This window comes from Macaca fascicularis, chromosome 3 (genome assembly GCF_037993035.2).
Source record: "Macaca fascicularis isolate 582-1 chromosome 3, T2T-MFA8v1.1".
Lineage (NCBI taxonomy): Eukaryota > Metazoa > Chordata > Mammalia > Primates > Cercopithecidae > Macaca > Macaca fascicularis.
In genome coordinates this window covers 112,340,696-112,354,974 of record NC_088377.1, presented here as the reverse complement: position 1 = coordinate 112,354,974, position 14,279 = coordinate 112,340,696, and the positions used below count along the sequence as shown (strand labels likewise).

General features: G+C 34.8%; 1 protein-coding gene across 17 annotated transcripts in view; it reads right to left on the bottom strand.

Moving 5' to 3' along the window:
* The window catches only part of SNX13 (sorting nexin 13), a 181,696-nt gene that overhangs the window by 106,999 nt on the left and 60,418 nt on the right, over positions 1-14,279 (bottom strand). For all 17 annotated transcript variants that reach the window (XR_012432612.1, XR_012432613.1, XM_065542244.2 and 14 more), the window contains 4 exons: positions 9,139-9,260; positions 8,950-9,051; positions 6,655-6,743; positions 1,432-1,515 (listed from right to left, as the gene is read on the bottom strand). Coding sequence is in view for 15 of the 17 variants with exons in the window: in XM_065542244.2 (XP_065398316.1) it covers positions 1,432-1,515; positions 6,655-6,743; positions 8,950-9,051; positions 9,139-9,260 (397 nt within the window). In the remaining 2 variants the exon portion in view is untranslated. The remainder of the gene's footprint in view (positions 1-1,431; positions 1,516-6,654; positions 6,744-8,949; positions 9,052-9,138; positions 9,261-14,279) is intronic.

Sequence of the window (14,279 nt, the reverse complement as noted above, 5' to 3'; positions counted from 1 at the left end):
ATGCACCCCATAAATATGTACAACTATCACATATTCATAATTTTTAAATATTAAAAACTTGTTAAAATTTTTAAATATAGGTTGTCACAAATTTGATTATCACTTTAGAATAACTTCTTAGGAGTTGAATTCCTAGCCAAAGAAGACTCATTTTTTTATATTTTTAATTGTGCAGATATGTATATTTTCAAAGCTTTTACAGTGCCTAATGCAAAGTCTAAAAAAGTTCACAAAGGAAAAGAAGAATCAAGTTCCACAGTTTCGAGGAAAGGCTCTAGAAATACACAATTAATAACAATTTTTGTGTGCAGGTACCACAACCTGGTCAAAGGGTAAACCTCTGCAACAACAACAATAATAAAACAATAGCAGTCAGGCATGATGGCTCACACCTGTAATCCCCAGCGCTTTGGGAGGCTAAGGCAGGCAGATCGCTTGAGCTCAGGAGTTCATGACTGGCCAGGGCTACATAGCAAAACCATGCTTCTACCAAAAGTACAAAAAATTAGCTGGGTGTGGTGGTGCATGCCTGTGTCCCAGCTATTCGGGAGGCTGAAGTGGGAGGCAGAGGCTGCAGTGAGCCAAGATTGTCACTGCACTCTAGCCTGGATGAAGAGTGAAATCCCACGTCAAAAATAAATAAATAAAAATAAAGTAAAAAATAAAACTATGGCAAGTCTGACAATGCCTAAGGGAAATCAAAGAACAATCAAGTAATTCTTTCTTAAGAAAGCTAGACTGAGTTAAAGGAAGACAAATGTAGAGAAGAAATACCAGATTTAAGAAAACAAATCAAAGATCTAGAAGTAGGTTATCAAAGTATTCCCAGAACGTAGCCCATTTACAATTCTTCCTTGACCATGAGTTTATTAAGGAAAAGTATATGTTATAAAGAAAAAAAAAATAGGGCTTGTGAACTTAGTAATCACTAAGTCTTTGATATGTCTGACAGGAGAAAACCATTGAGTTAACTACTACAGACACTAGGCAACTTACAGAAACATCTAGAATACAGATCTTCTGGTTCTCATTCTACTGTTCTGTCCTCCATATTTTCCCCATTATACAATGTAAAAATGTGAGTTACATGTCAAGTAGTTCAAATCCCAAGTTGTATTTAAAAATCAAATAGTAGCCATTAAAAATATTCATCATCTATACATACAGGTAGTGAAATATTCTATTTTTTTAAAGAAATAGTAGTAGTACCATAACTGCAAGAAAGATAATCAACAAAATTCTTAAAGAGAATTTGGCCAACACATTCAAAATATAAGCAAATAAAAATATTGGAAACACAGAGATTACTTCAGAAACAATTCTACTTAATTTCTTTAATAAATTACTGCTTAAATACTCTATCTCCCAAATGTATTTTTCCATTTCAAAAATTATTTCTAAAACAGAGTTATAATTTTAAAAGGCACTTACCATCCATATGACATACTGATTAATATAATCAGGATCACTGAGTTGATTTATTAATGGAAGAAGAATTCCTCGTGCAAGGATTTCCTGAAAAAAAAAAAGTAAAAAACAAAAACAAATTTAATCTATTTCTCAAATCAACAGCATAACGTAAATATTCCAACACAATGCTGTTACTTAAGAAAAGTATGATATACATGCAAGTAAAACTTGATAACCAACACAGTCTTATAAAAAGATGACTCTGCCTCAGTTTAGATAAATGAGATAAAGTTACCTGTATCAACTTGGACACATCTCCACAGTAACAACTGTGGAATGAAATAAAGCAAGATGATACCTCTAGTATGTTAGCATTGATGTCGATTTTAAAAAGACAAAATATAAGATTAACAGTGTTTATGGATTCATTTATCTTTATTAAAATTATAGAAACAGAAAAGAAAAGGAAAGGATACACACTGATTTTAGAACTGCTTCCAAGGGAGGAAACAGAGCAACTATAGTACATTATCAACACTGGTTACATCTAGATGATTGGTACATAAATGTCTACTGTATTATTCTCTATGCTTCTCTGTGTTTGAATAGTTTCCTAATAAACATTTTTAAAATAATAGATATGTTAATCGACTCAACATTCTCTAAAATCTACCTTCCCATTCTTTGCAGTTGTTTATGCTTCTATATATTAATATTCTGCCCTTCCTTTAAAAACTGACTGCAGAATCAATTACCCTGTTAAATAAAACTTGATCATTCCAACAGAAATATGCTTGAAATACTCATGCCCTGTATCTACAGCATTTATCACTTGATATTTTCTCTGTAATTATAAGTCTTACACTTTTCTAATAGATGGCAACTATCTAGGAACCCTCTATATGAGTGGAATTGGTCACTTATCTATTGAATTATTTATCCTCAAAAACATTTACCTTCCTCATCCCATCTTCTCAAGGTCATTGTTTTAAACAGGGCAGGCATTTGATAAATGAATAGAAAAAAAGAAACTAAGAATTTAGTACTGATTCTATAAATACAATGATTTCACCTGGTATTACCCTTTAGTGCCAGTAATATATAAATTTATGAAACCTAATTTCTTAAGAATATTAGGGGAGATTAAATAACAATAAGCTTAACAGGATGTTTAATTTTTCTAATTAAAGGATCATTTTCTCTTCCCAGATCTCTAATTTATTTGTGCCATTTTCTCGTGTAAGTTCACAGAAGGTGGTCTTTATTTTTAGTAAGCTGTACAAGTCTCTTTTGTAAGCTATACAAGTCTCTGCCAACCATTACCCCCATGATGAATCAGTATTTCCAAAACGCTGATTTGGAGGCGCCAGTAATTTTCTGAAATGTCTTTGGAGACACTTCACAGTCTGAAATGACAAAAAATGGCTTCTTTCAAGGTTAGTTTTAGTCTCCTACTTCTTTAAAATTGTATTTGTGTATGTAATTCCTTCCTTCAAACTATGTCTCCGGTCACATGTTCAAATTTTAAAATGTACTTTGTTAGGAGAAAATTCACACACACACACACACACACACACACACGCACACTTTTTCAAATGTTTCTTTTCAAAAGGAGAAAAAAACACCTGGGGAAAATTTCTGATTAAATTATGTCTTTCTTATTAGTTGGTGTAATTAGTCGATTTGTACTAGAAAACTCCTAATCTGTCACATTAAAGGGTTTGGTTAGTCAAGGGCTAATCATATGACTCAAGGTCCTAGTGAGAGCTCTAAATATTCCAAGCAAGTAGCCACTTCCACATAATTCCTACTTTAAGATCCCCAATTTTTAGAAGACAGCACTGTTTGTCAAACATGGGGCCTAAAAGATACAAAGTCATTGAAGCCATATGTTAAAGGAATAAAACATAGTAATGGCAAGAAAGTAGAGGCAATTAAATAGCAATTATCTTAAATACAGTGACTTACACAATCTATACAAAGTATCCGTACAAAGAAAATTAAAACTCTTTCATCTGTTATTTAATCTAAACAAAATATCTTCTGAGAAATCTTAGAATTACTGACAAAAGAAAACAAAGAAAGAGCTAAAGGAAAAAAACTGACTTGCTAAATGCATGGTCTGTAATTATCCTCGCTCAATTAGATTCAACCAAAAAGAAATAAAATACTGGCCTAAAAGAGAAATTTATTATTAAAAAAAAAAGTGCTCATTAAAATCCTACCTATTTTAAATAACCTCATGTAAGACAAGGAAGATTTTCATTTGTGGCTCTTAGGAGTCAACTTAATCTTCAAGAAGCTGCAATAGCACATGCACCACAGCCAGCAAGATGGTAAATGGGTTTCCTTTTGCAATAAAACTGATTGTCTGACTGAGCATCTGCTATGTGCCAGTTATTATGTTAAGCACTAAGTATATATTTATGATAAATACAGATATAGTCTGTGTCCTCATTAGAGTTACAATTCATCTGGGAGAAAGAGGTACCAAATTAACAACCAAATTACCATCTTAAAATATGGTAAATGCTATGAAGGAAAACAATTGGATGTTATCGATAATAACAGGGAATTATGAGGGAGATTTAGATTGGGTGGTCAGGGTGGGCATCTCTAAGGAAGTGACATGAAGTGAGATGAAGAATGAATACAATTTAGCTGACAGAATAAGAGGAATCGGTTTTTTTTTTTTTTTTTTTTCCTGAGATGGAGTCTCGCTCTGTCACCCAGGCTGGAGTCCAGTGGCGTGATCTCAGCTCACTGCAAGCTCCGCCTCCCGGATTCACGCCATTCTCCTGCCTCAGCCTCCCAAGTAGCTGGGACTACAGGTGCCCACCACCACGCCCGGCTAATTTTTTTGTATTTTTAGTAGAGACGAGGTTTCACCGTGTTAGCCAGGATGGTCTAGATCTCTTGACCTCGTGATCCGCCCACCTCGGCCTCCCAAAGTGCTGGGATTACAGGCGTGAGCCACCGCGCCCGGCCGAAGAATCATTCTTAACAGAGAAAAAAAGGACATTAGAGAAGCAGGGAGAAAAATGGCACTTTTGGGGGAAAATGCCAGTGTGGCTAGAGTATAGTGACCACTAACAAAGACTATCCTTGACCAAACTTAGGCTCCTCTGAATCCTCCACCCATTTACACCCTAACCTTTGAGTTTCCATGTCTGTTCATCTTTTCATTGTTGTTTTAGCAAGAATTCTATCAAGTGGGTTTAGACAGACCTCCCTCACCCTAAATTCCTCAGTCCCCACCCTTTGTGTCTGAATATCCCAGCCTGCTCTCAACAAGAATCCTATTAAGTTTACCCATAATTCCCACTTACACCTGATGTTTCCTTTCAGTAATTTGCCATCCACTGATCCCTGGCCTGCTCCTTGGCTATAAATCCCAACTTGTTCTTGTTGTATTCAGAATTGAGATCAATTCCATACCGAGGTCACATTTCCCCTACTGCAACAGTTGCTATATAAGGTCTGTTTTTTAGTACACTTTACTGTCCAGCTCCGGTTTTCCTTGACATTGCTTGGCATGAAGGCTAGAGAGGTAAATAAAGCCACACTACGTGCAAACCTGTAAGCCTCTTGGAGGACTTGAGATCTGAAAAATTTACTAGATGATCATACCACTTACTAGGATGGAGAGAAGACTAAAAGGCAGACAGGATATGGATGTAAGAATAAGGCTTCCACTTTGGACATTTAAGTTTTAAAAAGCTATGAGTCACTCTAGTGATGACTTCAAGAGGGCAGCTCAGAGTTGCCCGGAGCTCAGAAGGTAAATATGAAATAAAGCTATAAATTTCAAACTCATTAGCATTTGGAAGGTGTTTCAAGCCACAGTAATGGATGAGCAAGAAAAAGTCCTGGGATTTAAGATCTTGAATATTCAAAATTTAAGCAGAAGAGAAGTTAAGGAGTATAAACATGACTAAAAAGGAAAACAAAGGTGACTAAAAATGAGACCAGTGACATGAAAGAAAAGAGAAAATAGAGTTTCAAAAAGGAAAAGATGGCAAGACATGCAAAATGATGCTGAGATTCCACATAACAGTAGCTGGCTGGAGTATTATGGAAACAGATTATTATGCCAAATGGATATTCTGCATGAACAAGTGCTATACCTGATTAGTACTATCTTCCTTCAGTGGCAGATATGAATCTAGTGATAGACATCCAGGTACTTGTCACCCTTGATAAAGACCAGCTCAAATAATTGGCCTTAACAATATATAATAAGGCTCCTCCCATCAACACTAAGCACTTTCTATTACTTCACGTAAGTACCATTAACATACCTGAGAAGTACACTGAACTCAAGCTAGGTAGACGTTAGGAAATTGTATGGTATTGCTTATAAACAATACCATACAAGCATAAAAGCAAGTCTCAGGATTTGTTATCTATTTTGCAGATACAGATATCTGTATCTATGATCTCTTTAGTTTGTCTAAAGAGTAAAGAGATCATAAGCTTTCGTTTTTAGGAAAATTCAAAACTTTCATTTCACCCATTCAACCAGGACATGGTCTTATGTAGCTAGCATTTCTAAATCATTACCAGCAGCCAAAGGCAAATGTTATTCCTTTAAATTTACACACAGAGCTTTACTCTGAAGGTTTATACTCAGGGAATAAAGAGTCCAAGACTACTATTCTCATCTGACATTAATTTTCCAATTACAAAAAAACATAATCTTAACTGCACAGTTTTTAAAGTTTCTGTCCAAAAATGTTATTTTTATCTAACCTGATTTAGATAACACTAGGGTATAAGAAAATTTAAAACAAACTTTTGTCATAACCAAAAACCAAAGCACCTATCAGCCAGAGACTCCTGGGGGATTGGGGGGAGGTTTCCATGAACCTGAAGTTCCCCTAGAAGCTTGGGTTTCAGGTGACCCTTTCAACACCATTTTCATAATAATGCTAAGACATTATTTAACTTTTCACTCTTGTTCTTTCATGTACATACAGTGACCTTTACAAAAGTTACATGATGCTATGATGCTCTATCTATGTATCAGGTAATGAAATATATGCTTGTATATTTTCATGTTTTAAAAATTTCTTAGTTTTCACTTATAATATGTAAATATTTTAAAGAAAACCCACATAAACAAAAGCTCTTTAGAGTTTTCAATAAATTTTATGAGTGTAACAGGGTCTTAAGACCAAAAATTTTGAAAACTGCTGCTCTACGTTTTTTTACAGGTATGATTTGGTATGAGTTTAAGCTTACCCTGACAAAGTATCGCATGATCTTGTTCTGGAAATCTCCAGGAGGTAGCAATAAATATAATAAGACCTCACACAAATCCCTTAGGAATCCTAAAAATAGAAAAAGTAGCTATCATAACATTAGAAAATATAAAGTCTACACTTACTCTTGATATATAAGGTACATAAAAAAGGTGGAAATAAGCAGTTCTCTGCCTAAAATGGCTTATTATTTTAGTAATTAGTACACATCAGTATTCATTAAAAATTCCTTCATTATTCTTCAAGTAGTAACTATTCATTAATCAACTTAATTGTTTTTTAATTTTGCTGTTTTAACCAGTTTTTTGAATCATAAAAAATTTCATTACAAGTCTTTTCTCCCAAAATAGTTTTAGATGGACCAGGTACTTTGTAATTCTACCACACATTAATTAGCTTTCCATACTTAAAAGTTATTCACACATTTTAAAATATAGCTGTAATTCTTCTTTCAAAGAAAAACCTCCACCATCTCAGCAGGCTATAACAAAGGAAAAAAAGAGTATGCTCGTCTACTCTGCTGATTTAAGAGAGCTCAACTTACATAAAACTATTGCACATCAGTATATCTATGAGTTACATTCTAAGTTACTATAATACAAATTGACCCTTGAACAAAGAGTCTGAATTGCTTAGGCCCACTTTTATGTGGATTTTTTTCAGTAAATAAATTAGAAAATTTTTTAGAGATTTGTGACTATTTAAAAAACTCAGAGATGAACCGCATAGCCTAGAAATATAAAAAAAAATTAAGAAAAAGGTATGCCATGAATGCATAAAATATGTGCAGATACTAGTCTATGTGTTGCTCAATTTTTTACATTATTGGTAAGGGTTATGGTTAACAGTGGGCTGTTAGTATTTAAGTTTTTGGGGGACAAAAGTTATGCACAGAATTCTGTCTGCACAGGGGGTCAGTACCCCCAACCCTCTCACTGTTCAAGTGTCAACTATATTTCTTAACAGTGCTAATAAACTGGCCATTAAAAGCTGAACTATACAATAAAAATAAAAAGGGAAAAGAAAGGAAATAAATAAAAATATTTAAAACATTTTCAAAATCTAAGAAAACAATTTCCACAACTAGAAGAGCTTTTCTATCGTTGTTCCTGTGCTGACACTTCCTGGGAATATAATTGCATAAGTGATTCTCTTAATTTAAAACTGTGCCAATTAACAAAGACTTAATACGTGCAAAACTGGGAAAAGATAACGTCCTTAGCTAAAACTTGTCTAGTGTAAACTCCTACAAATAAAAGACAAGCCCGTTGAAATCTATAAATTTGGCCGGGCGCGGTGGCTCAAGCCTGTAATCCCAGCACTTTGGGAGGCCGAGACGGGCGGATCACGAGGTCAGGAGATGGAGACCATCCTGGCTAACCCGGTGAAACCCCGTCTCTACTAAAAAATACAAAAAACTAGCCGGGCGAGGTGGCGGGTGCCTGTAGTCCCAGCTACTCAGGAAGCTGAGGCAGGAGAATGGCATACACCCAGGAGGCGGAGCTTGCAGTGAGCTGAGATCCGGCCACTGCACTCCAGCCTGGGCCACAGAGCGAGACTCCGTCTCAAAAAAAAAAAAAAAAAGAAATCTATAAATTTTATTTGAAATCACTATATTCATTCCCTTAGGAAATATTTTATGGTAACAGGTATACTTCTGAAGCAAAAATAATAAATTCAAGAGGAAGAGAAATCACTACAGATAAAAAAAATCCAATTATAAAATGTTTATGTTTGCTATATTTTAAAAGTAGATTGATAATTTCTTTTCTTTTTTTTAGACAGGGTCTCACTCTCGTCACTCAGGCTGGAGTGCAGTGGCATGATCACAGGTCACTGCAGTCTTGACTTCCCAGGCTCCGGTGATTCTCCCACCTCAGCCTCCTGAATAGCTGGGACTAAAGGTGTGCACCATCACAGCCAGCTAATGTTTCGTACTTTTAGTAGAGACAGGGTTTTGCCATGTTGCCTAGGCTGGTCTTGAACTCCTGGGCTCAAGCAATCCAGGCCCTTCGGCCTCCCAAAATACTGGGATTACAGGCGTTAGCCACTGCACCCAGCCAGGACCAGTTAATTATTAAAGATGGCCTTTAAAGAAGAAAACAGAATCTGGAAACTACTTTTAAGAATTACAAAATAAAATAAAATGAATAGCATCTTTACTATGCTACCTGCCCAAAGTAAGAATAATTTTACCCTTAAGATTTGTTCACTGGTTCTGCTAACTTGACTCTAGCCAGTTACTATTGTCAAAAAAGTTAAATTGAAAGAAAACCTTCTTCATCTTTGGGGGAAGTGCACACTAGATCACGGCAAACCTCCTTTTCCATTTCAACTTCAACTTCAAAGAAGGTATCTACAAGATCTTCTGCTGTACCTGAAGAAAAACAATTCAAGATATATAAAATGATAAAAGGAAAACAGATTTTTAAATCCTAGTTTTCAAATGGAATAAAGATAGTACCTTTTACTTGATCATCTTTCTCTGTTATTTTCTGTTGAGCCTTTCTGAATACTCGTAAGTGTGTGCCAAAATCATCTACAATGCGTGTAGTAAAATAAGGTTGCCAGTCTATTTCTTTTGACCTTATAAAAAACACATTACATAAAAGAATTATATAAATGCTTTATCAGAAAATATAAATTCATTTTAATGACTACTGACAACATGATTGTCTGAGACTGTAAATTTAAATTGAGATTTTCATTATTGCCTGTTAGTATTGTTTCACAAGATCCAAAGTAAATCTTCACTAAGTCTTCTAACAATATTACTTGAATTATTTCATGTGCCAAAGTTTAAAACTACTATCTAAATGCTTAAAATAGTAAAAGAAATTAATTTTTTTCCAGTTAAATTTGAAGTGAATCTGATAACAGTGTATCATGTAATTTCTCAGACCCAACATAAGAATACATAAGGAATTCTGAATAGTTTTGTTTGCTTTTAAAAGAGCATTTCAAACATTTCTTGGTTTCTTCTGAATTGTTTCTGAATTCTCCACATTCGTCTTTTTAGCGATGCAACACATGTTCTGAACGTTCTGTCTGAATACACTAGCACTTAAAAACTTGGCCATGGTCAGGCACAGTGGCTCACACCTGTAATCCCAACACTTTGGGAGACTGAGGCAGGAGGATCACTTGAGTCCAGAAGTTCAAGACCAGCCTAGTTGACATGGTGAAACTATCTCTACAAAAATTAGCCAGGCATGGTGGCATGCACCTATAGTCCCAGCTGCTAGGGAGGGTGAAGTGGGAGGATCACCTGAGCCCAGGAGGTCAACGCTGCTGTGACCACACCACTGCATTCGAGCCTGGGTAACAGAGCTATCTCACCAACAACAACAACAACAAAAAGCCTTAACCATTAGAAATAACTAATTAAACGAATGGTTTAAAGAATGATGTAAAATATCACACATATAAAAGCCTTTAGAATACTGATGAAAAAGGTAATTACTAATTTTAGGAAGTCACCTAGTACTCCATCTCAAAAGCAACAGACCTCAAAAGATACTGTTAATTCAGTATACCAGTGAAACAGGTAAAAAACACAATAGATAACTCAAAAACAATTTATATCTCTCCTTGGACTGCGTGACTTTTTAATATAATGTTCTTTTTCATAAAATCGCACTAAAATTAATTCACCCTTTCAGGAACATACCAAGTAGATAGAAAACAAAGAGTCTATTCGGGAAGATGCTGGACAATGGAGGAACCAAAAAAGTACACCGTAACTCATTCTGGTAATTACCCAAACATACAATAAAGAGGCTAGTGAAGAAGCTGACTTAATTACTGTAACTTTTTGGGGGGGGGGAAAAAACCCTTAAAGAGTATGATATTGAAAAATAAATGGCTGTTTTCAAGTAAAAAATAAGTTATTAACACTAAGGCACAACTATGGTTTGTTTGTATACATGAAACTAAAGAGAAAGCCATAAGTATATGAACAGGAAAACAAATCAACACAAAAAGGTGGATCCCTAAGCTCAGTAATCCGAGGAAGAATTAATTAACATTATATAGACTATAAGAGCCAAGCATATAAGCATATAACTAAACTTGGTAACAATATTCAGTCTCAACATAAAACCTAAAATAAAAATTTAAACCTAACAGTCTCTAGAATCTTTTTTCTTATTTAAAAAAAAAATCACAATCTGTATAAGCATCTTTCAAAAATCTTTATATGAATATTTATTCAAAATCATCCATACTTGAAAATTTTATAAAAACAAAATTTACTTAGCATAGGCCATAGCTCATTTAATCCATAAAAGGTTCATTCTGACAAACTTAGAAGCAAGCAGAATATATAATCTTTCAAGTTACATCTGTCCTGTTTCATGGTACAATGCTGTTTATTTAATTTACTGAAACTTTCAAACAAAATAAAATTTACCAATTTAGAAGGCATTTTAAATCCATCTTGATTCATTATAGAGGACATAATCACATTTTAAACGAACAAAATTATCAAGCAATGCAAATACATACAAATTATTTCAAATTTGATGTACAGATTTCTATTTTCAATACAGAAATATGTTGAGGGTAGGAAAAATAGGAAAAACAGTACAGATATCCTATATCTCTTTCTGAGGTTATTATTTTCCTTCTGCTTGACTTATTTCCACTGACTTCATGCAAACTTAATATAAATCTCAAAAGAACTTTCTAGATTAGGAAGAACAATAGCACACTGCTTCCCATTTATAAATTAGAAGGATATATATTAAAAATTTCTAGTAAAGTTTGTCTTAACAAAATTGGAAAATATTTTGATGACAGTGAAGTACCTTCTAAAATCATGACATGATAAATATGTAATAAATGCAATGTGAAAATAAGTAAGAAATATTTCATTATGTAATAGCCATACTTCTACTGCATCTACTACATAGCTTTCTAGTAGAGCTCTTAATATCAATTCTTCTTACATTATGCCAACAGTCAAAACTCTTTTTCACTTTGCTTAAAATATTCCCCCATATAATTCTTAGTCTAGTAAAACAACCGGGCTATTACTTAACTCATCTTATTACCGACATTTGAGTTTTATTATTATTACTAATAAGCTGTAATTTCTTGAATTTAAAAATAAAAGAACATAATCCCTATATGACCAAAAAAGTGATACAATTAACCCTAGCCTGAAAAAATTTACAGTAGGCCCCTGAAGCTTACGTATCTTGACAGAATGGTTGCAATAAAGAATTAAGAAGGTTAATTAGGAATGCAAACAAGTAATGAAATTTTAATTGAAAGCACAAAAGCAAAACAAAACTATAAAGTATGTCTCTCTGAACATAAATTTTGCAAGCCCTTATCTCTGTCTCTAATGCTACCATCCTATCCCTCGCCACCATTCTACTTATAGGTCTCCCACATCCACTGTCTCCCTTGCATTCCAATTTCCATAAAGCAGTCAAATTTTTAAAATAGGATATATACAGCTTTAAAACTGCAATAACACCCCATTATTATTAGAGCTAAGCACAAACACCTTCTCTAAGATCTTTCTTACCGGAGAGCCCTTGTGTATTTCCTCCTCATCACCATCTATCTCACCTTCTCCCTGCCTCTTTGTTATGCAGATCCACAGGCTTTCTTTCCATTTGTCAAATGCTAATACGCCCCTTATACTCTCAGTGCCTCTGGACAGACTATTCCCTCCCCTACATTTGCTTGGCACTGCCTACTCTCCATAAATTTTCCTCTCCCCCCATTCACTTGACAATTCCCACTTATACATTAAAGTTTATCTAAAACGTCAATTCCACATGCCAGCCCTCATTGACCCCCATCCTCTCCACTATTCCTTCAGACTAGGTCCTGTCTCCAGTCATGCATTCTACCAAACTTTCCACTTTTTATAGCTCTTACAAGCTACAGTTGAATTATTTGCTGTTAGAATATTAATCTCAGTAAGGCACGGATTGACTGGGTCTGTTTTTTGTTATTGCAGTTGTTGGTTTGTTTAAATAGAGTCTCACTATGTTGTCCAGGCTGCATTCACAGTGCAGCCTCAAACTCCTAGGCTCAAGTGATCCTCTTACTTCAGCCTTCTGAGTAGCTGGGAGTACAGGCACATACCACTGCACTCAGCCAACTGTGTTTGTTTTATTCATAGTTGTATCCCCCGTGGAAAAGTAATGTTTCAAATATTATTGGAGGCACTCCATGCACACTGATTTATTGATTCCTTTTTCAGGGTTAGAGCACTGTTTACGATGGATGTTTGGAGAATGGCAACAGTAGGCACAAACAACAATTGCTTCCTTATTCCCTGAAGTGTTAAAGTAGAATATGTACTGAGAAGCTCTTTTTGACTCACGGCTACTTAATGCCAATGCCTTAAAAAGGCAAGTAAAGTCCCAAATATGTGTGAGTTTAGAATTATAAATTGCCTCACTTGTTCCATCTATTCTAAGCAGTGTACAGCTCATCATCAGTAACACAAAACACGACCAAAATCAAGTATTTCTGGAAAATGCACTGGACTGGCACAGATGCCATTGATTCGAACAAAAGTCTTCCCCAAATGATGGGTCTTTTACTCAAATCAAAGGCATATGTGCCAGTCTATGAAATTCAGCAAGTCACATCATTTCCCAAAGTTTGTTTTCTCTAACAACACTTATTATATCTTTGAGTCTATGATTGATTATATTAGCTACATAAAACCACACATACACATACGCATACACATACGCATACACATACACATACACATACACATACACACACACAGGGACAGAGTGTATAAAAAACTGGTAATTGGGCAGTAGGTAAATTTAAATATTTGATCAAAAGAGGGAGTCATGAATATATTTCACTTTAACTTCAATGATATAAATCTTCCTGTGTAGGACTAAGATTTATTCTTTGGTTAAGGCTCTGCTGAGTGGTATTAACATGCCTTGGGTCTTGAAAAAACTACAAACTGTTCCCACACTGCAAAACCTATGGTGTCCAGTTTCTTTCAAATGGCAAGGGAATAAAGACATTTGTGAACAAATCTGCATGAAGAGTCCTTGAAGACTTTCAAATTTCATACTTGCCTTTCACTCACTTAATTCAACTACAATCTTCCACCAGCTTTGAGTAATTCCAAAGCAAGTGACTTGGTTTTCATAGAAACTACCCTGTCATATTCATATTTCTTCAATCTAAGTTGAGTGTTAATTAAACCACCTGATTATCATAAAAAAGTGTAACTGGGATATATGGGCTCAGAAACAAATACAACTTTTTTTTCAACGTGTTTGATTATCTGTCTCCTCTAAATCACCAATGTTCAGGTCACACCACAGACTAACTGTATCAGATTTTCTGGAGGTGGGGTCCAGGCATCACACAACTGACTTTTGATAAGCATAAAACTCAAAGGGTGGAAACAGAAGTGGATAGATGTAATAGAGCCTAGTCTTAATGTTAAGGTTATCAGTCATTATAGCATACAAAGGGAATGGAGAGCACTGGCTAACTAACATCAGTTAAGAGAACTTTCACTGCAATAGCACAGAATTGGAACCATTTCAAAATCAGCTTAAAATTTTGTTGACAAGAACTACACACACAAAGACTATAGAT